The sequence below is a fragment of the Calypte anna genome, chromosome 6 (assembly GCF_003957555.1).
Source record: "Calypte anna isolate BGI_N300 chromosome 6, bCalAnn1_v1.p, whole genome shotgun sequence".
NCBI classification, from domain to species: domain Eukaryota; kingdom Metazoa; phylum Chordata; class Aves; order Apodiformes; family Trochilidae; genus Calypte; species Calypte anna.
Window position 1 is genome coordinate 2256245 of NC_044252.1, and position 26859 is coordinate 2283103.

Here is a 26859-nt window from a genome sequence, read left to right on the forward strand (position 1 = left end):
ACAATTGAGGCCTGAAACACAAGAAGCTTTTTTTTTTAATGAGAAGATGCACATGGGCACTGGAATCAAACTGAGGAAGCTGGTTATGTTCCATTCCCAAGGAAAGGGGACTCAAACATCCTGTGCAGCTAGATGGAATTATTGAACTTGCCTCTGGCCTCAGCACAAACCAGCAGCTCTGCAGCACACAGTGCTGATGTTGGTTGTGCTGCTCTTGGAGGAGGAGCTGGGCTATCAGAGTTAATCAATTTATAGTTCTGTTGACTTTTTTTTTTTCTTTGATGTTAAATTTTCTTCATTTTTTTCCAACATCTGTACAATGGCTGTAGAGGCTGAAACTCAGAGGTGGGAATGTAAACTGGTTTGCCCTCTCAGCAGCCTTTCTGAGAGGCCTTTTCTGAGCCTTTCTTTTGCCGTAGCTGAACATCCAGAGTTTGCAGATGCTTTAGAAAGCCACGATTGGGTGAAATCCAGCGATGTTCCTTCACTGTTTTGATGGCTTCAACCAGTGGGAGGTGGTGATTTATCATGAGATAAGCTAGGACTAAGGCAGCTGACCTGCTGACTCCAACTGCACAATGTACCAAAATTTTAGCTGGTTAAAAAAGAAAAAAAAATATTAAAATTGTTACCATAGAAGAGAAGCAGTACAGTGGATGAAGTGTAATTTAAAGGGAAGCAGAACCCCTTCTAACTTCTCCAGCTTGGTGGGAGTAAAACTGCAAACATGATGTATTTCTTACCCTTCTGACAGATCACATGAACTGCTATCAATTAAGTTTAATTTGCAATTGGTATGAGAAGTGCCACGAGATCCCAACCTGATATCAGAAACACTTGTTTCATTGTTCCACTTCTTGGAAATAGTTGTTCTGTTGTGAGAAAGAGGAAAATCAGACTCTGGCTTCAGAGGGACTTACTAAAGTGAGGAAGATCTGGCCTGAAAGGATGGCACTGACATATTAGCCACCAAAAGAAATGACTGGCCTGGTAACATTGCATAAGAAGGCAATTTGCTGTGACTGTAATTCTCTTTTGAAGTCAGAACTTGTGATGCAGACTGAGACAGCTCCATTAATGTCAGTTTACTCATGCTAAGAAATGGGTTTTTATGTAATACAGGTTAATGAGGATTTTATTGCATCAGTGCCAAGAAGCTCAGTCTCTTGTGCAACGTGCTATAAATCATCTTGGGTGAGGGTAAAACTTCTCCTCAGGGGCACAGCCCTGCAGGCACTGCTCACACATGATGCTCACCTGCAATATATGAGCTTCATGCAGTTGGTGGCTGTAGAAATCAGTACTTTTGTCTCTATATTAATTTCTTCTTACAAATACAGATGCCACAAGAGGGTCTCCAAAGAGGGTGTCCATCTTAACTGTAGCTGTTTGCTTCTCCCTTTTTGAACCAGCCTTTCCTTAGAGATATTTTTTGTTCTCTCCTCTGCCTCCTCTCCTCTCTGCCCCTGTCTCTCTCATCCCTTTTCTCACAACAGCTTCTTGGGACCTAGTGAGACCTGCACCCACGTACCCACCACTGCCTCCTCCTGCCATGCAGGTGGCAGGAGACGCCGTAGGGACTTCTCCACCACCCACCTCTTCTGAGAGGCTGACAAAAAAATGCAACCAAAGATGATTTTGTACCTCCTGGGGTGTTCAAGGCGTTGTGGATAAACTGGGCAGCAGAGAAAAAGAACTGGCTTATGTCAAAGCTTGGGAGGTCATGGGCCGGGACACCGTAGTAAGCAATGGTTGCTCCATAGAAGTCTTGGCCCCCCTGGCTGTATGTGGTGCCGTGGGCAGCATTTAAAACGTGGGTCACACCCATCTTCCACAAAACAAATCTGTTGTGAACTGTTACTCTAAGGGAAAAACAAACACAGACACACAGAGATGGGCAGAGAGATAGATACTGGTGGAGCCAGAAGCCCAGGGATTGCATCTCCTGAGCCATCTGAATTGCTTCTCAGGGCTGACCCAGAAGCAAGTGCCAGCTTAGTCATCATCTGATTTTGGAAACCGTTCTGTCTGCAGTGTAAATGATGGCAATTAGCAAAACTAGGAGCTGTCTGAAGCTGAGGCATGATAACAGACAGAGGGAATTGCAGACATGTGCCCGTGGAGCTGTACTTACAGGTCTCCTAAGAAGAGGTTAGGCCACACTTCATCCACATGGTTGCAAGAAGGCCGCCCGGTGTTGAGGAGCTGCTCGATTTCTTTAAGGGAGGGGACATCCTCCATACAAGTCCCACTGCCTTTGGGTCCCCCAGGGCCCAGCCCCTCTGCCCCAGACATGCTGGGAGGCAGGGACAGAGCTGGGGCAGGGTGCTGGGGTGCTGCCATCACGAGGAGATGAGCTGGGGCAGGGTGCTGGGGTGCTGCCATCACGAGGAGATGAGCTGGGGCAGGTGCCAGGCAGCAGCTCCCACTGCCAGCCACAATGTCCCCTCAGCCCTGGGCTGGCTGCTGACAGGCACAGCCAGGTGGAACAGATGCAAGGAGCAAAAGTGGCTTTACTGGTGCCTCACTGGTTGCTGTTCCCTCCCCAGAGCCACATTGCTCTGTCACATAGCCCCCTGCCCACAGGATGGCCACCAAGGCACGGCCACCACTGGTCCTTAATGCAGCAGTCAGCAGGATCTGCCTGTTCTTCACAAGGGATTAAAGGCCCAGCAGGAACCTGTCCAGTGCAAGAAAAGTGGAAACTCTCTCCCAAGTAAGAATTGTCTCCCACTTATCTTGAGGTGCTTAAAAACATAGCTCTGAAAGGGATCAAAAGGCACCAGCAGGTCCTACCAGCACAATCACTGGGATGTTAAACACCAAGTGGGGGATGATGTCTTGCTTGTCTAGTAATCTAGAGAAATGTATTTCCTGAATCTGCTGCTGTCTCACTGTGTAAAATGAGCCTAAGTGAACGTTACAAATTTAATCTTTCCTCTGGCTGTCACTGCTTTCATCAGTGTGTTCATACAATACACCTGCCACACGTTGTGTGATACCTCCCTCTGATGAAGAGAGAACAAAGAACTCCAGGATAATGGTTGCCAGGTGAAAGTTGTAAGCTTACTGAGTTACATTATAGAGGAAGGGATGGTGAGACACTGACTGGAGACCTGTGGTGTCAAATTGTAATCCCAAGCAGAGCAGTGACTGCCATGGGTGATGGAAATACAGGGCAAAACACATGAGATGCTGATGGTTTTTGTAAGCCTGGCAGCTGACTTCCAGAGTGTGGTTTCTCTACCAAAGAAGCTGAGAAGAGAAGGTGACCCAGGAGGAAAAGCTTGCTGCTGATATTATCCCCCATAGAAGAAGGGTGATGAATGGAAAGAGCCCTTGGTCAGGTCTGAACCACCTTTTTTTTTGATATACTGTGATAGAGAGGGGGTTTGCTTTGTTTTGTTTTATTGAGAGCCATATCATGGTGACCTGTTTGAAAGCAGGTATTAAAGTCTGGGCTAATAACTTAGGAGTACTTGGGGCAAGAGATCACCTCAACACAAGGCAATAGTTTCTAGAATCAGAGGGCAAAAGTTATATGCAAGGAAAAACAAAAAAAAAGGAGTGCATAGATGATTAAAGTTTTACTTCAGGCACAACATACATGTCCTTAATATGCTACCATGGTTTTCTGTTTAGTTTTTTTTTCCTTTGGTAAACTAATGTTTTTTAAGCTGATTGATTTGTGCTTATGAATGAGGAAAAGCTGACTGAGCAGGTGAAGTTGTTTAATTCAGTTTACTTTTCTCAGGTTTCAGGGTGGAGGCTTAAGGTGAGGCTTTGCTAGCAGTTTTTTTAAAAAATGCAAGCCCAGCCCTTTTGTTGCCAATCAAGTTCTATCAGAAATGTGTCAGCTGAGTTTAATTGTGTCCCTTTTCAGCTGCAAAGCTACCTCTACCTCAAATGCACTGACTAAGAATTTAGAGTTCATCTGTGGCATGATACCTTTTGAGCAGAAAAATATCATAAGCAATTCACTCTCTGTTCAGCTGGGGCCTTTCTTTCCTCTATGCTGTCTTGAGAATTCTTTGAGATGGCTTATTTCGAATTATTAAATGCTACCAGTATTATTTATTGGCAGTGTTTAAAAAAGCCAAACCATTACATTAACACATCTAATTTTCCTTTGCTGTATAATATATCATAACTGGAGCTAGCTGGGGAATTTCAGTACAAATTTTCCTTTCTTTTTTATTAAGTGTCAGTCTGAACACTGAATTAATACAGCTATGTGAACTGAATAAATTGTTTTCAATCTATAGGTGCATCCAGTGTGATTACACATTTTAAAGACTTTTTTTCCTTGGCAATATGCAGTAGTTTTAAAGATATCTATAGCATGTAATTTGTCATAAATTCTCAGACTGACATGTCAGCATTGGCACTGCCTGTCAAACTTACATCAGTGCCTTCATGCCACATGGCATGAAGTGACATAACTCAAAGTGATGGAATGAGGCTTATTGGGAATTTCTGTTAAATAAAGCACCAGCTCTTTAGGTAATTCACCCTTTTGAAGAACATCACATGTTAGCAAGGAGTAGTTTTCAGCTTTGAAGTGCAGTGGCTAAGCAGTTATTCCATGTCAACTTCCATTTCAGAGTTACAAACATTAAATTTAGCTCTTTATCACTTTTCCATCCAAGCTAATTTGGTCATTTTAAAAATATTTGGCCAGGCTGTGTACACCTGTCCTTCACTTGTACTGTGGATGTCACCCTTGCCCAGGGGTTCACTGCATGGAAACCTCTTGTAGATATAAAGGACCTTGGGGCCTGTAAACTGGATTCACTTGTATATTTAACTACATCTCATTTTCCAACCAGGGCTTCTAAAGCCTGGAGGCTGAATTCATGAAGTCATTTGGAAGTGGATTGCTGGTCTTGCTAAGAGCAGTGTAAAGAAACAGGATCAGGAAAGTTCTGCTTTCAGTTTGGCTTCCTTCCTGTGATCTGCTCTCATGTTTATGTTAAAAATAAAATAAAATAACAAAACCAAAACAGAGAACAAAGCTGTAGCACTCGGAACAATGCAGCATTTTCCTGACACCTCCCATGGAAAGGCCAAGAGTGAGATCCTGAAAGGCTGAGTTAGCTCCAGGACTGTCCTTGAGACACTGACCCAGTGACCTCTGCCAAGACAGCTCTGTTGCCTGCTATGGTTATTTCTTCAGCAATTTTTAGTTTCAGTTTTTACTTATTTTTACATTTTTACATTCAGGTACATGCACACACAACAATCTATTGCAACTTGTACCAATTCAGCCCCCCAGCTGTGCAAAAATTTGTGATTGACTGGCAGCTGGTAAAGAAAAGTTCATAGCAGAAAGAACAAGGAATGAACATGTCAGAGAAGCACCAAGTATTATTTAACTGAATTGCCTTCCTCTCCTGTAATTTTGTTTTCCTTGTCAGATAACCACTAGTTATTTTGCATATGAATTTGTGGACCTGGAGTAAGCAAAATTACCTCAGCTTCCAGCCATGCATGTAGAGGGAAAGGAGGGGAACACTGCAAAGACTGAAGTTGCACCTAATTCCTACACTGTTTGCAGAGGCTGCTGAACTGGCAAAGGAAGTGGAATAATCCCTCTCACTTCAGCAGCTCCTTTGGGAAACTCCACATCAACTGGTTTATAGAAATAAAAGCAGGATGGAACAGATTGCTGAGAGATAAGCATCTCTGAACCAGGGTCAGGGCATGTGGTAATAAGCAGGAGTTCTTACAGCTTGTTTCTCTTCTGAACACCCAGCATTTAAAATACATGTAGCCCACTACAGATGAGATTGTGCAGTTGTGGATGTTTGCTATAGATTGCTCTATGTTTGCACCTGGATGTAGCTGTGAAGCATTTTAATTTCCTTGCTTCACTGTGGCTGCATGTGGGTAAGGATTGCAAAAGATCTTTTTTTATTTTTCCCCCTCTGTGAAGAAAGGAGGCCAAATCCTCTTGAAAGGCCATTGCCATTAACTTCATGGAGCTATGCTGCCACACATTTTTTTCACTTCAACCCAAGCAACAACTTAAGAGTTATCTTGGACCTCACAGTAATTACATCACCCACAAAGCAAATTCTCAGTGTTTTTCAGACTGCATTATGCTGGTGCAGAGGGTTGGCTGCTACCACAGGCAGCTGATATACAAAACAGATTTATTTCTGGAGTGATTTGTTTCTGATTTGTCTCTCTCCTTCTAACCCATCCCTTTCTATTATTTATAGGTTATGGAGTGCCTGAAGTTACAATGTCTTGTTGAAGCTTTCATAAGTCATTAACGTGCTGTTCACATCCATGCATTGCATCACCTTGATGAAAAACACTGAGTGCTGCCAGCCAGCTGCCAGCTTTCAGATTTTCCTACAGACATCAGAAATGAATAATGGTGAGGAAAAAAAAAAATCCATCTGAAGATAAATGTTTTGCAACAACTGCTTGATACAGTAATTGACAGTCTGAGGGTCATGCAGGTTTTCTCTGCTGGTTTCTCCTGACATATGCCCTTAAGGATGATAATATTTTCATGACTACACTAGTGAGTTTTTAAATTATGGCAGGACCACTCTCTGTGTTTATTAATTTCTCATTAAAAACAACAACAAAAAAGAAAATTCTGGTTACTGTGGTTAAAAAGCTTCCACGTCTTTCTCACATCAAGGCTGTACTGCAGCACTTCCCAGTGACTGGTGGAAAGATCATATTGTAAAAAAAAACAAAAACAAAACCATAATTTCTTCCAGAAGAAGAGTTTTACATTTTCACCATGGTTTAAGCACGGTCTGATTTTCTTCAGTTAGAAAAAAAAATGCAGTCAGAAAATCAAGACACCCTGGCTCCTCCGTGCAGCTGATCCTCGTTGGGATCGTGGAAGACTTCCTCATTTCTTATGGACTTATTTCCTCTCCAAAATTTGCCACCCACCGCCGAGGGATTCTTTCGATTGTCTCTCCCAGCTCAGAAGAGTTGTGACCACCCTGCCATCTATCTCAAGACGATTTTCAACCCCACTGGGACACCCCAAGGAGCCACTTGCAGGGCCCTTACAAAGAGGACACCGGACTGCGACGCTGCCCGCAAAGCCCCGCTCGGGAGCCACGAACCTCGGGGCTTTGCGGACCGCACATCTCCTCCCAGGGCGGCAGAGAGCGCCAGGAGCCCTACAGCCTCTCTGAAAAGAACTAAAATTGCTTAATTTGCTTCCCGGGCTGCCGGAAGCCGCCTCCGCCGCTTCCCCGCCCTTTCCGCCGCCCTCCTTGCGCTGCGGGGCCGCCGCTTCCGGACGGGTGATGGGGGTGGCGGTGGCCGCCGCCGCCGCCGCTGCTGCAGTGAGGGAGGGAGAGCAGGAGCCGCCGCCCCGGGCCCGGGAGCTGCTGGAGCTGTCCCGGACCCAGGTGAGGTGGGGTGGGAGGTGGAAGGGGTGGGGGTCGCTGCCCCTCTCCCCCAGCCCGGCGGGCAGAGCGCAGAGAGCCGCCCCGGGGTGAGGAGCGGTCCCCGGGCGCTGCCCCCCGGGTTCGGGGAGCGGTGCGGGAAAGGAAGGGAAGGGGGTGGTTGGTTGGGGTTGGGTGTGCTGAGGGAAAGAGCAGCCTTATCTACCGCAGGAGGGGGTGGGAAGCCGCTTGGATCCTCGGTTTGCATTGAAATCCGCCCTCAAATGCGGTTTTCTGTCACGGAGGCGGCTCTGGAAGTGCCACCATCCCCACCACCACCTTCCCCGGGGGTGCGGGTACGAGATGCTGCGGGAAGCAGTCTGCAGAAAGCTGGAAATCCCCTCCCCTCTTCCCCTGTTCCTCTATGGAGTAATTTCGTCTGGTTGATTTTTTTTTTTTTTTCGTTTTCTTTCGGTGAACTTGGTAAATTTTCTCCTGCAGGGCGGTAAAACCCTCAGTAGCAGGCAGAGGGGATGTGTGTGTGTGTTTGTGTGTGTGTGTTGATGCTGCTGCTCTTTGTAGCAGGCAGATGGTTTGGTTTCCCCAACCTGTGTCAGCCTCACCGTGTCTGGAAAGCTTGTGCTTCGTGCCAGCCTTCCAGCTGGGTGTCAGACCAGTGGTACCCAGGGCAAGGGTACTTCTTACTTCTCATTAAAAGAAGTTTGGTTTGGTTTGGGTTTTTTTCAGCAGGAAGGATTTGCTAACAGGGCGGGATGGAGAAGCAGGGTTGTGGGGTTGCAGGCGTGTGCTGTTGGGATTTTCAGGATGGAGTGGAGGAGGGACAGGGTTTGGGTGAGTTTAAGGCGTGTGTGTGTAGCAATTTGAAACTGTGGAAGCTGTAGCCACTCGGCCTCTGAAATCCCCCTTGCTAATGCATCAGGTGGCCTCGCAGAGTGGTTGCTTGTTGCTGTTTTTAATAATTATGGTGAGTTTTCTCAACTCCACGAGTTAACGGGAGAGGAGGCAGCTTAAATGCTCACATGTTTTGTAACCGGAGCTGAGCACTCATGGGCTTTGTATTTGATGCTTCAATTTGCAAAAGTCATTCTTCAGGGGTGCAGCACTCGTTCGGTGCTGTGGGCAGCCCTGATGGAAGATTCCACTCGTGTCTGTGCCACCTCCACAGAGCAGCTGATCGTGCTGTCTCCTGGAGTGGCAAGAACTTGGTGAGACATTTCCTGGCACTTAAATGTACATTTTAATCTTCCCCTGGTTGGCAGAGAATGCCTGCTGCTGGATGGTGGAGGTAAGGACATGCCTGTCGTCTTATTCTTCCTTTTGCTTTCTGTGGTACAGAAAACAAGTGGATTGTGGCAAAGGGATTTTTATACCCAGTGGAAGGAAATACTTTGGAAAGTTTATAAAGGTTTTGTTGTGCAAGTGCTATGTAGATGTGTAGGAAATGTTCTGTAGATTTGTAAAGAACAAAGATTTTAATTTATCTTGTTTCCTATTCTGTGTGATTTTCTTGCTGGCTGATTGGGAGTTTTTTTGGTACTATAAAATTAAAACCAGAGCTTGGTCTGAACGTTGCAATCTTAAGGGCTCTGTGCTGTAGCTTTTCTTTCTGCAGAGCTCAGTTTTGCAGCCACTAAGTTGGTTGAGATCCATAAACCATAGCACCATGTTATAAATATTAATTTGATGATCACATAACTTTTGTTGTTTGTCTTTCTTTTTAATTTAATGCATCGAAGATAAAGAAGGCTTCTAAATTTTCACTAGAGCAGGAAAATCAGGTTGTAAATGATTGCAGAGAGTTAAAAACACAGTTTCCCTTCAGATACTGTTCTGGTGTTAGGGTGGATGGAGAGTTTGTTCATGTCTTCCCCTGTTTCCAGTGGAAGATAAGGCTGTGGGAAGAAAAGAAAGGGGAAAAGCAAATCTGAACTGTTTTACTGCTAAGTTATATAAGGATATAGAGCAGCAAATATGCTGTTAAGAGCTGGAGGTACTGGTTCTTAGAGGCAAGTGTTTGACACTTGACATTTATCATGTGAAAAGTTCAAGCTCTTGTACAAATATTAACGAAATACTGTAAATTGCATCCTGAAATTGTTTAAAAATCACTTATGTGTGGCTTGAATTACAGTGGTAGGATAAAAAGTGTTTTGTTAGCTGGTTGGTGGAGCAGGAGTTGAACCTCTCTTAGTGTTCACTTAAGTATAGTACAACCCATTTGGTTTAATGAGGTGTAAGAGTCCAGGAGCAGTGTGTATTCTGTTCAACTTGCTTGTAACTCCACTTAGTGGTTTCTAAGACAAATATGTTGAGCTTCCAAGACTTTCTGCTCTCAGTTTTGCATGATGGCATTCCAAGAAGACTTCTAAGTACATGGAGCTACTCTGATATTACAGGATCAGCTTTCTGTTTTTTCCTCAATGCAGCACTTCAGTAAATAATTCTGGAAAATCCCACCTTCCTTGATGGTTTAAAACCTAGGGCATGTAAGAAATTCAACAAGTGTTACTTTGAGATTTCTTTTTTTTTTAATCTTATCTACATAAATACCACTAGCATCTTGGAGTAAAGATACTGCTGATAATCTCACTTCTTTAGAGAAAATCGATGGCAAAGTCACTAAGTAAAACTGAATGCAAGTTTTACAGGAATATTTCAGATTATTGTATGCTTGCTTCAGAAAAATCCCCAAATCCCCAGTGTTTTGGTCTTGTGGTAGGGATTGTGCTGTGTTTGGTTGGTTTCATGTATAGCATGGGAGCTGTTGTATTAAAAAATCCTTGACAATCATGTATTGTTTTGACAAGTGGGTTTTTTTTTTTCTCTTTTTGTTTACAAGATACTGGACTGTATATGGTGGCAGTTAGAAGGTAAGGATTAAGTCATTGCATACTCTACAGCAATGAAACCTTTGGTGCTGTTTGCTTAAAATAACCACTGAAGAATGGAGTTTTCAGGATGAGCAAGTGACCAGCTTCTGATGCAAGACAGACTTGGAATGCATAACAAGGCAGTGCTGTATGTTCTTTTTCCAGCACTGCATTACTAAGTGTGTGACAGTAGCCTTATTATTGCAGGCTGGCTCAGTGCACATTTTTCTCTGGGTTTTTTTTGGTTTTGTTTTTTTTTAAGCTGTGCAGCCAAGGTCTCAAACCTGGGGCTTGTTCACATTGCAAACCAGAAAATCTTTTCACCCTCCCACCCTGAGATCTCTGATGTTCTGGTGGACCCAGTGAAGGAGGGGCTGAGTTGGAATTTCCTATCTTCAGACTTCAGCTTGAAACCTTTTGCAAAGAAATGTAGGTTAGATCACTTGAGAGCTGATAACTTCTTGGGCCTCCTTCCTAAAATTCCTCTCAAGGATGGTGAGAATTGAACTGAACTGCAAAAAAATAAAAAAAAAAACCCAAACCCAAGAGGCATGTCAGTGAGGAGAGCTACAGGCTCTGCCAGGCACATGTGGGCAGGTGCTGAAGCAGGAATGGTGCTGGTGGTGTTTTGCATGTGTGTCTGGAATAAACAACTCCAGTCATCCTTCTGCTAACTGCTGAGAACATCACTGGGATCTTATTCAGCCCCTTGCACTAGGATTCTGGTGTGATCAAGCTGGGTTTCTGTAATGGGATCGCAGCCTAAGGTTAGAAATTTATCAATATTATCAAGTAATAATTCTACTTATATGATAAATATTATATTTATATTATAAACATTGCATTTATATTATAAACATCACATTTGTATTATAAACATTGTGTTTATATTAGAGATATTATGTTTATATTATAAATATTTGTATAATAATAATTACATTGTTACCCTTTTCCTTGGCTGGGGTAGTGATAATTAAATTCAGGCTTCCACATTTTTAACTCAGTATGCTGACTCAAAGCCTGTATGCTAGGCAAGTTAGGGACTTAATGACTGGCAGCAAATCAGGAGAGGAAAACATGACTGAATTGTGGAGAATCATTTGGAGAGATTGTTTTTACCAGAGGTATATTTAAATCTGGAAAATCACTGGGCTAAGAGCTAGGGTATGCTCAGCCTCTCAGAGGGATCTCTTTTCTTAAAATGCCCTAACCAAACTGTAGAAGTGTTCATGGCTCATAAAGCAGCACTTTTCTTTGAAGAAAATAAATAGTCATACAAGTGAAGTTGATGTTCAGTTGTGTTCATGGAACTGAAAGGCTGTGGGAGGAAAAAGGGAAAGGAGACATGTGATGCTGATGAGCTGACTAAATATAAAGTCAGAGTGGCAGGGAAGTAATCAACCAGCTAGCTGTGCACATTGCTGATGTCAGGCAAAAAGTATATTTTGCCCTCTGACGCAGAAGTCTGCTTGCTTTGTGTTCATCAGGAGTGTTGTTCAGCAGGAAATAATGTTATCCATGGTTGGGTTCAGCAATAAAACCAGGAATGCAGAAGGCAAAGTAGTTATCACTGCTCTTTTAGAAGACACATAGGGTTATCTGGGAGTCAGTCTCCTGGTGCAGGTGCTATCAGAAATGTTTTGTAGCATTCTTCAGCTTTGAAGCAGTTGGGCACAGAGATTGGGGAGCTTAGACTTTTAGAGAAAGTGCTTTTTTCCCCTTAAGCCACAAGTGACACTGAGTGAGTAAGTCTGGATCTGGTGTTTTGTGTGCTTGTTCCCATTATTGATTTCTTTGTCTTTCCCAGGTGATTAAATGTCTTGTCTTTGACAGTGTTTAAAACCAGGAGCAGATGCAATCAGGTGCATCTTAAGGTTAATGTAGACTTTCTCTTAGGTTCCACCCATTCAGTAGTGACCTTGGATGTGTGTGCTTACTCAGTGTTGTAAGGTCACTTTTATTGCATGTCTGGTAAGGGTTGATTTTTATTCCTACACCAGCAGATGAGGAAATACTAGGGTGGTGTTAGGCTACTTCTAGACTTGTGACAAATGTACAGAATTCTCATAGCTCAGGGAGAGTTTCCTGCTTTTGCCTTCAGAAGTTGCTTAGGTGAGAAGATAAACCAGTAAGTTGAGTTTATTTCTAGTGAGTCTAAATTTGCTGCTTTTAGAAAACTTGTGATGGTTACAGTATTATGAAAAATTCTGTGACTAACAGGTTTTTTCAGTATTTCATCTGTGTTTTTGAGTGAGGAAAGCTGGGAGGCCAGGTATGCAACTCAAGTTTATTTGTTTTACTGGAGTCAAGTAAAAATATCTAGTACAGAAAAAAAGTCAATTAGCTAACCATTAATTACAAATTACATGTCCTAATTTCTTCTGTTAATAGCTGTGTGAGCAAAGTAGTTGCTAGAGTTGTCTTGAGCAAGACTTTCAAAAATAGTAAGGTAGCATAAAAATGAGAACATAAGCTTTAATATGGAGAAGGAAGAGTGTAGTGAATGCAGAGAGTCTAGGAGAGGTTTATAAATGTTTTAGCAATGATTTAAATCAAGATATTAAAGTTAATTTGCATATTGGCTGTATATGGAGTTGTGGGAAATTAAACCTATACATTAAGTACATGTTGTTAATATGCAGTCACTTGGATTCTTTTAGAAGGGCAACTTTGATTTGTGTCCTCATTTTTCTTCTGAACTATTTCTTTTGCACTGCTGGGAAATCTCACTGGGCAAATTCAATCTTCTCTGATAGAGAATGAAATAGTTTGTGTTCCTGTTAGATGTAAGCTGGGAGAAAAAGTTACATCCAGGAATTATCATGAGAGTGACTTGTAGCACTAGGCACAGGATCTCCTTAAAAAGCAGAAAAGAGATACTGTGCCCCTGAAAATAAGGTAAAAGTGGGTGTTGAATATCTGTGATGGGTTTGAGTACCTGCTTACTATATACAGAGAGTAAATAATAGATTAAATAGACTGTTTTCTTGCTTTCATTCTGAAGCCCCTGAATGATGTATGTGGCACTAGTCTATAGTGCTGTCTTGTCTTTTCTGAGATTTGGTTGGCATGAGTGAAGCCTTCTAGTTAATGAGGCTGTTCTTCCAAGCAGAAAATAGCTGTGGAATTACAGCTGTTTCTTAGATGGTGGCTGTACATAAGCCACCAAGTATAAATTATGCACAAATCCACTCTCTCCTGCTGCGGGTCTTAAATATTGGATAAGCTTTTTACTACTTTTACATCACCAGTAGCCTTTCAAAGCTTTCTCATGTATTCCACATAACATTCTGTGGTTAATTTCTTTCTGGTTGTTGTTCTGGTGACTAAAATGTTGCCAAGATGTCTTACTTTCCTTCAAGCAATATTCTAGAGTAAAAAAAACCCCAAACTGTTATTGAGAAATCTATATGAAGAGAATACATCTTTTGTGGTTCTGGTGTGTTACCCATCACCACCTGACTTTGAAGATGCATTGGAATTCAAAGCTAATGCTTAACTTCTATTGTGTTATTCTGAAAGCCATCAGTTTTAAAGGATTCCCAGTTCAGTAAGCATCTGTTGTAGTTACTGAGGTCAAATAAAGATAGAAGCATGGTGGCTGCACCACCAACACACAGCTAAGGTGCCTCAGGTCAGTGTTGTTGTAGGTGCCTTGTCTTAGGTTTGCTTGTGAGGGCTGCAGGGGAACTTTCATGCCACCAAAGCTGCAGGATGTATTTTAAGGCAGCAGAACTTATTGGACCTGTATTATTTTCAGCTTTGATTCAGTTTTACATGGTTGCTGGCTATAGTTTCCTCCTTAGTTTATGAACTTCAAGCAGTGGAAAAGACTAATGATTAAGCTGGTATTTAAACAGAGTAAGCTTTGTTTTTCATTGCCTAGTGTAATTAACAAACTCAGATTTATTTATTTTGTTTTTAGCAAAAGAATAAAAGCAGACTGTGGATGTGTAGGAAGTGCTTTGCTTCAAATTCCTATTTGGGAGCAAGCGAGATAATCTTAATTTAGTTTTGCTTGAATAAAAAAAATGTTTCAAAAACATTTTTGTATTACTTACCTCCTAAATTATACGCCTGGTTTTTAGGTGGCTTTTACTAAAAAGAGCCTTTGGCTAACGAAGCACCTAAACTCACAGAAGAGGCACTGCCATTCAGTAATCCTCAGTAATTAACACTCGGGTACTGTCTCTTTCTCCACTGTATGACAGGTCAGTTTTATTGGTGGGTAGAGAAGGATGATGGCAGGCAACAACCAGCTTTGCATTCGACGTTGGACTACCAAGAACGTGGCCAAGTGGCTGAAGGAAGAAGGTTTCTGTGAATATGTGGATGTTTTGTGCAACAGGCACAGGCTGGATGGGATCACGCTCCTGACCCTCACCGAATATGATCTCCGATCCCCTCCTTTGGAGATCAAAGTCCTGGGGGATATCAAGAGGCTGATGTTGTCCATCCGTAAGCTGCAGAAGCAACACATTGATGTCCTGGAAGAGTTGGGTTACACCAGTGATGGTCACATTGGCACAGTGTGCCCCAGTGTTGGTTCACTACAGGGGACAGATTGGTTTTGTAACGGTGAGGTACCTCGGGACTACGATGAGGCAATTACTGACTTGAATGGTGATGAGTGCCAGTATGCAAATGGCAAAAACAAACACTCCACCAGAAGGCTGGACCCAGAGTACTGGAAGACAATTTTAAGTTGTGTGTATGTCTTCATAGTGTTTGGCTTCACCTCCTTTGTCATGGTTATAGTACACGAGCGAGTCCCTGACATGCAGACGTATCCACCTCTACCAGACATATTTCTAGACAGGTAAGAAATTTTAAAATAAAGTGGTAAACTTGATGTTTAAAGTCTAGGCTGTCTTGTCTTTGTTCTCCAAGTTTCATTTGAAAGATGCCTCTGAAAAATGGTGATTAGTGTGTGGTGAATCCTTCTGCAAAGATTGAAATGCACATCGGTTAGAACCAGAGATTTGGTCTCCTCAAGGGGAAATAAATTGAGCTGTTGTTCTGGCCAGTTGATATTTAATTGTACATCTTTAGCTAATCACAAGACAGGAATTAATCCCTTCATTCTAGAGAAAAGAGTGATGGTCAGCTGGCATCAATGAGCAGCCCTGTGTTTTTTTCTGAAATGCACGTGTTAACATGTCTTAATATAGAAAGACTTTGGATGTGGGAGTATTTTGGTCTGCCAGGAAGCAAGGAAATTGAGAGGCAATAGCCTGTATTTTTGCTGTCTTGCCCTGTCAGCTTGCTGAGATGTCTTAGGGAAACTCTGAAGTAGACAGAACACACCAGCATCTTTTTTAACTGTAGAATATCTGTGTACTAAAACAATGTTGTGACTTATACAGTGCCTGCTCATTTTAAAAAGGAAGTACTCCATTTGAGGCAAAAAAGAGCCACAAGAGTAAAGGTGAAATTCTAGTAGTTGACAAGATTTAATGGGGGATAAATGCTCCCTTTGAGGAAGTGCACTTGCACACAAGAGAACTTACTGCCTGGAGATTTTTAAAAAACAAGGTAGACTATTTAAGAGTTCAGCCTTTGTGCTCTCCTTACTGCTGCAAGTAATTTCCATTTTCATTAATGATTTTCATGAAGACAGTAATCTTTTGAGTAAGTGTTAGTAATTCAGAATCCCTCATCATTTTAGATATAAATTGAGATATACCTCAGCAAGAATGGACACCTCCAGCAGAGTGGAAGAGGGGAGAGAGAATGGGAGTTGTGACATGTACAGGATTTGTTCCCAGGGCTCTACCAGAGCATTCAGTGGGCAGGAGGATGGGAGAGGTCAGAAAGCAGCAGCTCGCAGAACAATGAGAGGGGATTACTGCAACAGTAGCATTTGAGCAGTGCTTTGTGTCTGAGGGAACGCAAAACCAGGAGGAGCAGCCTCTCCTGAAGTCTCTCTGTCTGTGTTTTGGTGAAATTGCAGAGTGGAAATTGCTACTGCTGCCAGGTGTGTGCAAGAAAGTCTTAAATCTTCTGACAGACAAGGCTGAAAGGTTTGCAGGCAGTGATTATCCTTCAGGTCTGACTTAGAAAACTATTTAGCTTTTTCCTAACACTTTTTTTGTGCAGTTCTGTTTCATTACATGTATTCAGGGTTTTAGGCTTTGCAGCACTTTGTTAATGGTGTTGACATGGCCTTCTTACAAGCATAAGCAGCATAATTGAGGTGATGCAAGTTTGTGTCAGAATCAAAAAAAGTTGTTGGGAAGCAGTGGCAGAGGAACACATCCTATAAGCAAAACATGTGGATAAGTTAAGGGAGCCTACTAGAGCTTTTCTTTGACTTAGTTGATTCTGTGTAAATGTGCAGTGAAAATACATTATTAGAAAGTAAATAATGTAATTTAAAATTAACATTCTGTTTATTTCAGTCTACTTCATTAGTTTTTGGTTGTGATTTCAACTCTTGTCAGGTTAGTGCGAGTTGGTCTTGTAGTTAGAACTCTATAGGCCTTTATTCTCAATATTAAGACTAAAAAAAAAAAATAAGCCTTTGCATTTTAAGGTAACTTTCTTCCTTCATCCTTTTTTTTTAGTGTCCCGAGGATACCATGGGCTTTTGCTATGACTGAAGTATGTGGTGTAATTCTTTGCTACATTTGGCTGCTGGTTCTTCTACTTCACAAACACAGGTAAAGTATATGAAATTCAGATTAATTGGTGCTTTGATTCAGAGAAAGGACTTTCACAAGAATTTATGGTGATTGTTTAAGACTTCCCCTTCAATGAAAAGCTTGTAAGCATCTAGTATGTCCCAGTGAAAATGGATTAGGGAAGATTTAATCAAGAATGGGGACTTGAGTCTTGCAGGGGAGTAATCTGAATTTATTTTTCAGCTAGATTTATATGTGATTTCCTTCAGAGCATAAGTATTCCAGAGAGTTGTCAGTAACTACTCTCATACTGTAGAAAATTTTTATATATAAGAAAATCCTATGAGAATGAAATTCCATGGGATGAGGGTGCTAGTCTGGCACTGAAGAGTAGAAAACCCTTTTGTGTGTGCCTGTGTATTTTAAGTTAAATTGTTAGCAGTTTGCCAACAGAAGGTATGAGTACCAATGCTAGGGCAAGTGTAGCTAGAGAGAAACGGAGCCCTAGCTTTTGGTGACACTGAGCTTGCTACAGCATCTCCTCATGCTGAGCCACACCTTTACAATGCTACTTAAAAAAAAAAAAGTAGTATTTCTTACTGTGAAACTTGCAGCACTGATGAAGGGCCCTTATGGGATTAAGTTGGGGCACGTGAAGTGTTTTTACAGGATTCTTGCAATCAGCTCCTCTGTCCTTTCCCCAGGTCTATCCTTCTGCGAAGGCTGTGCAGCCTCATGGGGACAGTGTTCTTGCTACGTTGCATTACAATGTTTGTTACCTCACTCTCTGTGCCAGGCCAGCACTTGCAGTGTACTGGAAAGGTAAAATTTAAAATGCTTTACATTCTTTTTCCTGTTTCTTTTTTTTTTTCTTTTTTTTTTTTATATTTTGCTTATGATAAAACTTAGGTTGTCGTGGCTGTAACATTAGATGTGTGTTTGTAAGAACAGTGTTGTTTCTGTCCTGCTGCCCTCCATGCCCCTTCATTAATTGCCATGATGCAGGCAAGCATCCTTAGGGATCTCAGAAGCACTTGTCACTTTGAGGAAGGGTGTTCAGAATATTTTGCAGCTTCAACTGGAGAGAATCCGTGCAAGAAGTGTGTGCTTAAGATATTGACTTCATGAAGAAAGGCTGTAAATGGAATATCCACTTCTTGTGTGAAAACAGCCCTGTTATTATTTCACCCCTTCAGATAAGGGATATTCCATAGAATGTGGGGTTTTATGCTTTTATCCTAACTTTTAGCTAGAAGTGGTTTGAGCTGACTATATTGGAAGCTTGACAGTCGCACTTTGGGAGGTCTGAATATATTCTAAAAAAAAAAAAAAAAAAAAAAAAGGTGGTAGATTCTGTGTGTAAATCACTTGCAACAAAATAGTTGCTCTAAATTCCAGTATTCATCAGAGGGATGATGAATACAATTAGTCATTGTAGCTACTAATGTGACTCACTGCCACAAGAAAATTCAGTGATGTGCTAGCCTGCATTTTTATAGGAAACCAAACCTGATAAATGGAACTAAACATACATAGTGCTCTGCAGCTAAATTTCAAGGCACTGCTTGGGCAGTGGGGTTGGAACTTAACTTACTAATGGTTCATATCACTTCTCTTGTAGTTGTATGGCAACGTTTGGGCAAAACTCCAGAGGGCATTTGCAATATGGAGTGGCTTTGGAATGACTCTGACTGGAGTACATACATGTGGAGATTACATGTTCAGTGGGCACACTGTTGTCCTGACCATGCTCAACTTCTTTGTCACAGAATGTAAGTACAGAGTGTCAATATTTACATGTTTTTAAGTGTCCAGGAGTAGGTACTACAAGCTGTCAATCCAGGGTGCCAGAGTGTAAACAACTAAGTGTCCTTAAGTGTTAAGAGTATGTGCTGGTTGACCTCCTAGGAAAGTTCAGAGTGTGACATTTAAGTAAACAAACAGAAATTCAGATTGCTGTGCTTTTTTGCAGGTTTGTGACCAGTCACTTGCAGGCAGGAAAGGAGCAGCAGCACCAGGATTAACAGAAGGATAAATAGGGCACATTTGAAAATGTGTGAGATAAGAAAATTTGGGAGGCTTCCTAACTTGCTACTGGGAGAATACTAGGGAAGATATTTGTGGTGGTGTGTTCCTATACCATTCCCTAGGTATTTGCCACTGACTCCTGTCAGGCAAAATACACAACGAGGTAGCTGTATGTTTAATATAATACATAAAGCCAAAATACCAAACCTTGTAATGACTGAGGATATGTGAAACAAAACTGCTCTTCTGTAAATCCCAAGTGTGAGTTGATGCGTTATAAGAAGTTACCATAACTGGAGTTCACCTGTGATGGAGTGACAAAGTAGTGTTCTTTTTTTCCCCTATTACAAGGAAAAGGCATTATTTTAATTAAAAGAAGTGGGTTAAACAAAGGTTTCTGCTTCACATGATCCTAAACCATTTTAGGATGCTCTGTTAGTCCAGAAGTACATAACAGCTGTATGTGTAAATGATGTAATGAAGTGATAGGTATTTATAATGTGTGTGGTTGTTTTCATTTGATTTATGGGACTTGTAGGTGTAAACAATATTTCCAGATGGAGACAGGAACTTCATCACAGTTTTGGATGACAAATCTGCATAAAAACTTCCTATGCCCAGGCCTGGATTTTATAGCAACCCTGCTTTCTGAGACATTCAACCTTACTCACTTTCTCTTTTCTTCTAGATACACCAAGGAGCTGGAACTTCTTGCACACCTTGTCCTGGGTCCTGAACCTCTTTGGAATCTTCTTCATTTTGGCTGCACATGAACATTATTCCATTGATGTCTTCATTGCCTTTTACATCACTACGAGACTCTTTCTGTATTACCATACCCTGGCTAACACTAGAGCGTATCAGCAGAGCAGGAGAGCAAGGATCTGGTTTCCAATGTTTTCTTTTTTTGAATGCAATGTTAATGGGACTGTTCCCAATGAGTATTGCTGGCCCTTTTCCAAACCTACTATACTGAAAAGATTGATTGGCTGAAGAGTATGTGGGTCAATTCAGATTTTTATGAAGAGTGATGACTAAGATCCTACAAGGCTCGTTGGGGGTGGGGGGGATATAAAGTAACTTTTTTTTTCACTCCATTATCTCCTCCTCCCTGTCTTGGTCCTTAGATTCTTAGCCATAAAATGGGGTTCCCATACTTCGCAGGGATGGGATTTGTTTTCTTGTTGCTGAAATGGAAAACAATGCAGGAACTGGTACAGGCTCTCAGTGAACCATGGATCTGAACCAGAATACTGTTACCTGTGAATGTTTGATTAACTTTAACCTCAAATATCTGCTTGTACTGAACATAACATACCCTTTACAGGTACCTGACATGCCAGCCTTTACATATACTGACTAAAAAAGAAAATGAGACTTGCTTTTAAAAGAACCTTAAATGTAATTTTCAAAACAAACTCTGTGTGTACTTAAAGAATGAGGAGCACTGTGTCATAATAAGGAGAGCACTATAGTTCTTTGCTAAAAGAGTCTCCTAACTATTAAATAACAAGTCTTAAAGTACAATGGACAGTATATATGGTCTGCATACCAGTTGCCAAAAAGGAAAGTCTGCCTTGTGGCTATGCAGTGATGATAGTTTACGGTTTTCTTTCTTTTTCCTTTTTTTTTTTCCTTCAATTTCCTAGAATGAGAGCTTATTTAGTCTAGTCTGTCAGTTGCCTGTATGGTTATTCTAGCACTTGGGAGGTTTTCCCTTTTGTTTTTAAAGAAATGGGTTAAAGTAAATGTTGCATCCACTGAAAGTAAAGTTAATTTGGCTTTAGTGACCTTAAAGCCACAGAATAACTTTTGTGTGGTTTTAATTGCTTTATACCCAAACCTGTGCATGCTTTTTAGGAGCAGCTCTTTAACATTGGGAATCCAAAACATTTAATTTCATAGATCTTACTGTCCCATAAATGGATGGGAAAAATGCATGTAGTACCTCCTTCAGGAAAAGTAATAGTAGTGAGTATTGGAAATAGTGCTCATATTGATGTATGTTTTAGCACTCTGGTGTCAGCAATATGGTGAATTTCTCTGGATATATATACACAGTATATTTGTTTATATATATACATAAACACAAGCAGTGTATGTTCTTCTAATAAGAAAAGAGATGTTCTTAAGTTACTAGTTTAAAAGTACCATAAAAAAATGTTTAACAAAACAAACAAAAAACAACCCAGAACCAAACACCCCCAAAAATCTCCAACCAACACTCCCAAGTCCAAAACGTGTAAGCAAGGGTCACACAGCTGGTTTGGAAGGGAGCAGTACTAACCTTGGCTGTAAAGACTTGGAATTAGATGTATGCTAAATGAAAACTGACAGGGAAAAGGTGCAAAACATAAGAATGGGGTTGACCTTTCAACATGGTTATTGCCATTTCAGAGTAGGTGGTATGTGCAAAAGGTATGTGCAAGTCAGCCTTGGAAAGTTACACCAAGCAATTCCAGCTTGGTACGAGCTGACTTCATGGCCACACAGTGTACTTCTGCTTGCATGGAATTTTGCAAGACAGTTTTGTCTTTGGAGGCTTGTGACCTGCTGTGGGCTCCTTCTGGCTGTGTTGTGTTCCTTTTGTAAACCTGGGATTGTATTAACTCGACTGTCTTCCACTCTTGGCAGTGTATTACTTCTGTAACTTAATATAGCTCCTGTTCCACAGGGGAATTGTGCATCTTGGAGTATCTCTGCCAGCTGTATTGAGCACACACAGATTGTACTGTTCTGCAGGCTTTTATATTTGTAACATTCCAGTTTTTTAGCAGAATTGCAGGTATAATAATTATTGTTTAATCAGCCATAGCCCAATGGCTCTTGCCATCCAAATTGGGGGATTCTACACTTCAGAAAAAAATGGAGAACTTACTGGGGAAGATTTAAAAACTTTTCATTTGCTGTTCTTACCTTTCTGATTGCTGAAAGGCAGTTTGAACATTCCTCTTGAGACTGTATAGTCACTGCTAATTTATATTTGCCTTTGCAATGCACACAGTTATGAATGCTGCTTTTTAAACTCTAGGAAAGTGTCTCTCCTGAGGCTGTGCAGGATTGTATTCTCAGTTATAACGTGTGGATAGGTATGGAATTAAACTGCAGAGCTGTTGATTCTGAAAAAAAACAAAAAAACAAACATGTCAGGGTTATCTGGCATAGGTGTGTCTAATCTGAAAAATTATTTTGCAACTTAGACATGCAGGAGAAAATTCAGGTACAGTGCAGTGTAACAATGTTTACATAAATTGAAGCTATCATTTCAATACTGCTTTTTACAAAAAAAAAAAAAAAAAGTTCATATACTTTGAAACACAAGGCTTCTCTCTGTGTTCTCATTTAATTTTTCAGATTTTTTTTCTGTTAAGTAAATCCATGTCTTAAATCAGCATTGCCTACCAGTGGTTTTTAAAGGTTATGAGTTCTTTCGTGCTGTTTCCCTTGATGTTAAATGGCTGAGTCTTAAGATATGTAACATACAGAGACTGGTTTTGTGAGCACTGAAGTGGGTTAAAACACAGGCAGGATAATTGTCCTCTCCTGTTTTGGAAGTTTATTTGTCAGTATAAAATCATGTAAGAGGAAGGCTTGGAATGGAGAGGAGACAGAAAACTCTGATCTCATGCAGAAGAGCACAGGTCAGGTTGTGAAGTTGGTGATGCAAAAGCTTCATTGGTAATTAGATGGAAACAAGCTGGATGGAATTGTCAGGCTGACAGTTCTGCACCTCCTTTTGAAAGACTCAGTGTTTTAAAAGCATTTTGCTGGTGCTCTGCTGCTGACAAGCACTTTTAAGGAAAGGCAGCAGAGCATGGTCAGCCCTTGGGATTTAATGCTAAGTATGTTCAGGATTCTCTTTCTCCTTTATGTTCATGCATCAGTCAGTTGTCTTCTTGTCATTGCTGCATTTATTTTGTGCAAAGTCATCTTCTGTGGTCTGTGGGAGCACACCTGTAACCTGAATTCCAGCTAGTAAATGAATGATTGCTCTATGTCAGCAAGTGTCTAACAACATTAGTGCTACAAATCCACAAACTCAGCAGGCAGAAAAGTCTTAACTGAGTAATTCCAGATATACAAAAGAAGGGGAGGTTCACAGTGTTTTGGTAGCTTAGTAAATCTGGTAATATTTGAGTCTTGCCAACATTCTTGAGCTCTTCCTTGACATTACCACTTTGTGGATATATATGCAAATACCTGAAAGTTATATTCCTCCCCTTTTTTTTTATTTCATTTTTTAAATTGTATCTTATGACACAGCTTCTTGAAATAACTTTCCTAAATGTTTCCCCTTTAATTTTTCCTCTCTAGAAGATCCCTTAAACCAGTGGGTACATGACATTACATCTACATGCAGGGATTAGACTGAGTTTTTTAGCAAATTCTGACTACACTGACAGAAGCTTATGGAAGGATCTTTAAGCAAGGTTCCTCCAAGTGTTCTTGAATAATTTCCATATACATTAATTATCTTCTTTTGACAAACTAGATAACACTTAGACAAAGTGTTGGTACAGAAATGTAGATAGGCCTGAAGTATTTAAATGTCCAAGACTAGTAAGAATTGGATCCTGTAAGTATACTGGTTGCCATGAAACAAATAATATGTTGAACCTCAAGCAGATTACTAAATACTCAACTTCAGTGAGCATTACCATTTCAGTTTAAGTATTTTCTTGGAGAAGGCCAAATACATATGCTTTGTGTGGTAAACTGCTGCAGTAATTGGAATAGGTAATGTCTCTTTTTTTTCCCTGATTTCCTTCCCCCTTTCCCCCAGTCTACTATAGAACAAAACATTTCAGTAGAATTTCAAATAAATTACTGCTTAACTGAGCTCTGAGAAAATAAATCTGAAAAAAGATTCAAAGTAAAACCTTCATAGTTAGCTGCTTTAAGAAGCAGGAGTCAGATAAATTATTTGGGGAAAAAAATTATTTTTTTATGTGGGCATATTAAATCAGATTATTTAGAAATATTGAAACCCTTCACTGAGGATAAAAGCACAGGTTTCTATAATGTTATTTTCTGTACAGCTGTGTCTCCTGTAGTGTCAAGAAGAATATTGAAAGGAAAGAGGGAGGGGTTGAACTCAGACACCAGCACAAGTCTTCTGCAACACTTCCTAAATACCTGCTTCTTCAGTGCATACTTCAGTGCTGTTCATTGCTGTTTAGCTAGTTTGCTGGTGTGTGAAAGTCCACACCAGGCACCAGAATTACTGTGGAGCTGAGTCTTAATGACTGATTTTGCATTTGAAGAAATAGCATGTGTCTTAGGGGAAAAAAAAAAAAAGAAAGTAGCTTTTGTGGGCCTGTAGTATAGCAAAAGTAACCTGTAACAACTATGATAGTTTTTCATCCTGGCCATGTGGTTTCTACTCAGCATTTTGGTAGAATTTGCAGTAATTTACAGACAATAACTGATTTTTTTCTGGGTTTTTTCTTGAATAATCTAGGATACTTTTGTAGAAAATTGACCCCTAACTACAGAAACCATCGTGGTCTTGACAAGATGCAAGTACATTTGGCAAGCTTCTGAGCAAGGAGCCAGCTTGCCCTCTGAACTGTTTTGTACATTTAGACTTTATCATTCAAGGGTTAATTGATAGACTGATGATCATTTGTACAGAGTACTCTTTCTGATGTATCTTTGACATTGTCACTATTCTAATTGAAACAGTATTTCTGGGGAAAAAAAAAAGTCCTTTGGGGTGAACCTACTGATGGTTTGCTCATCAGATGAAGAAAACCAAAATAAAACCCCTCACAACTCCTCAGACACTGTTTTGAACACTAAACTTTCCATACAGCAGTATCCTGCCTACTTACCATTTGTATCTTAAGAAATTTGCAGTGAGTGTTATGTACATAATTCATTGACATGCACATTTTTGAAGCCAGTTTGTAATAGATGTGTAAGAACTTAAGATGGTAAACGTGGAGCACAATAACCTGATGTATTAGACCAGTGACTTAGTTAGAAAGAACTGTAAACTTACTTTTGCTCTTCCAATTCAGTTCTGTCAAATGCAAGGAATTTGTCCAATGTGACAAACAACAAGCTGCATTTTACATGGTACTTAACAAGGATGTAGAAACACAGCTTTTCACACTGAACAGTTACTCCAGCTTTTGTTCTGACAGAGAAAATAGTATTACCTAGTAGTTAAAAGGAATGCCAGGAAAGGTTAAAGTGAGTACTGTAAATAAGTAAATATTGTTTTGATTCTAAACTCAGATTGAATTAATATATTGTTTTATATCTTTGTTGTATGAAAACATATTTAAAAGTACTAAAATAAAATATTTGAAGGTGACAAACATTTGATTTTCTTTATATGTAAAACGACATCAGGGTTTTGTGGGGTTTGTTTTTTTTTTGGCAAAGGTGAGTTAAAACTTTTGTATCCTAATGGCACTTTTAAAGATATTTGTTTGTTGGCTTGTTTTTTTTTAAATAGTGGTGGGAAGGTTTTAATCCTGAACAATCACATCACAATAACTTGATACAGCCAGTGTTTACACATGTATAAAAACTGTTAGGCACCACGACCACTGCTCTGTGCATGTTCCTGCCAGAAATAAGGTGCATGAGGTTCTCCTCGCCCTGCTGTGCTCCAAGGTAAGCCCAGGCTGTGCTCAGTGTTAAGGTAGAAAGCCAAGCAGAGCAGGTTTTGCCTGAAGTGCAGAGTTATGGCAGCACAGGGCTCCAAGAGGCCTCTAGAAGCACCCTGGAATTGTTTGCAAAAAGTGGGAGTTTGACCTAGGAACAAGAGCCAAAGTTAAGGAAAGGAGAGGCAAGGAAACCCAAAGCACTAGCTCCAGCTTCTGTAAAACCACAAATGTTATTTTACACCAGATGAGGCCAAACTAAATTGCAGCTGGTGCCCAAATCAGGCCTTAAGACTCCTGCAGCCCTGATTTTTGCTTCTTGCTTGTTTTCAGTCTATTTTAGCAAGCTCTGCCTTCTCTTGCAGGATACAAACTTGACCCTGAGGGATGTCACCTCAGTTGGCAGTGCCCAGATGAAGGACTCTGCAAGGTGGGTGTCCCTGCTCCCCACCCCAGGATAGAACAAGTGCTCCAGTGTGTTAGAATAGGAGCTTCTTGCTGTGTTTCTCAAGAGGAAAGTGGCGTTTGTTAGCCAAATGCTTTCATGGGAGTGCCAGAAAGTGACTCAACCTGTGAGCAACAGAGGGTTGTGGTGTACTCAGCTGAAGGCTCTACCTCTTTTTCTGTCCAGTCTACTAAAAATAGTCCCCCCAGCTAATGCTGAGGGATATAGCAGCCCCTCATGTGACAATCACAAGCCATCAACCTACAAATACCTAGAAAAGTGTTTGCTTTACTGCAGGCTGCACTAAATAAGCCAGAGCAGGCAGCAGAGAAGAGGGAGAGTGGTTTGCCATGGGCTCTGCTAAACGTGGCTCTTGCTGAAGGCCTCTGGCTGTTCCCCTGACAGCCCCTTCCCAAAGGTTCCCTTCTGTTGAGTTGTTCTGGTTTTCTCTGAACCAGGCTGCTTCTCCAAGCTGTGAGTTGCAGTAGTGGAAAACCAGGGCTTTAGCAGAAGGCTGGAGACTGCTTCTGGCCAGCTGGCAGCATGTGAGACCTCATGGGTGCCATCTCTATCCCCGTGCTGCTTGGGACTCTGATTGTCAAAGGGGGGGCAGGCTGGTGTGATGGTGTTTACATGCTGTGTGTGTGCACTGGCATGGGGTTGGGGTTTACATGTCAGGATTAACTTACTTTATTCCAGGAATAACTGCCCTATAGACAGAGTTACAGGAGCAGTTAAATCTGTAGTCAGGCTCCTACTCAGGCCTTCTCTCTGCTATGTCCAAGTGCATCTGAGTTCCCTTGAAGCCTGTGCTAGCTGCTGTGGTTGATGAATGGTTCACAACTTGTGTTCTTTTCACTCTGGCTTCCCAGTGGGGATGCAGACTAT

At 41.1% G+C, this 26859-nt stretch overlaps 2 protein-coding genes across 7 annotated transcripts; one reads left to right on the top strand and one right to left on the bottom strand.

The window, feature by feature from the left end:
• Nucleotides 1–58: 58 nt before the first annotated feature.
• Nucleotides 59–2361, bottom strand: LOC103537726 (dual specificity protein phosphatase 13-like). Of its 2 annotated transcripts, XM_030453182.1 has the most exons (4): nt 2135–2361; nt 1645–1862; nt 822–872; nt 59–595 (listed from the first exon to the last, which is right to left on the bottom strand). In XM_030453182.1, exons 1-4 carry the CDS (start codon nt 2341–2343, stop codon nt 372–374), a joined length of 702 nt encoding a protein of 233 aa, XP_030309042.1. In that variant the 5' UTR covers nt 2344–2361; the 3' UTR covers nt 59–371. The 2 variants fall into 2 exon arrangements, with proteins under 2 accessions (XP_030309042.1, XP_008502263.2); XM_008504041.2 differs by lacking the exon at nt 822–872.
• A 4888-nt stretch (nt 2362–7249) lies between these two features.
• On the top strand, nt 7250–25228 carry SAMD8 (sterile alpha motif domain containing 8). Of its 5 annotated transcripts, XM_030453220.1 has the most exons (7): nt 8656–8673; nt 10228–10258; nt 14470–15077; nt 16825–16920; nt 17586–17703; nt 18503–18653; nt 19598–25228. In XM_030453220.1, exons 3-7 carry the CDS (start codon nt 14497–14499, stop codon nt 19900–19902), a joined length of 1251 nt encoding a protein of 416 aa, XP_030309080.1. In that variant the 5' UTR covers nt 8656–8673; nt 10228–10258; nt 14470–14496; the 3' UTR covers nt 19903–25228. The 5 variants fall into 5 exon arrangements, with proteins under 5 accessions (XP_030309084.1, XP_030309083.1, XP_030309080.1 ...); XM_030453224.1 differs by lacking the exons at nt 8656–8673; nt 10228–10258 and adding an exon at nt 7250–7391; XM_030453223.1 differs by lacking the exon at nt 10228–10258 and having other exon boundaries at nt 8608–8673.
• The last annotated feature ends 1631 nt before the right edge of the window (nt 25229–26859 follow it).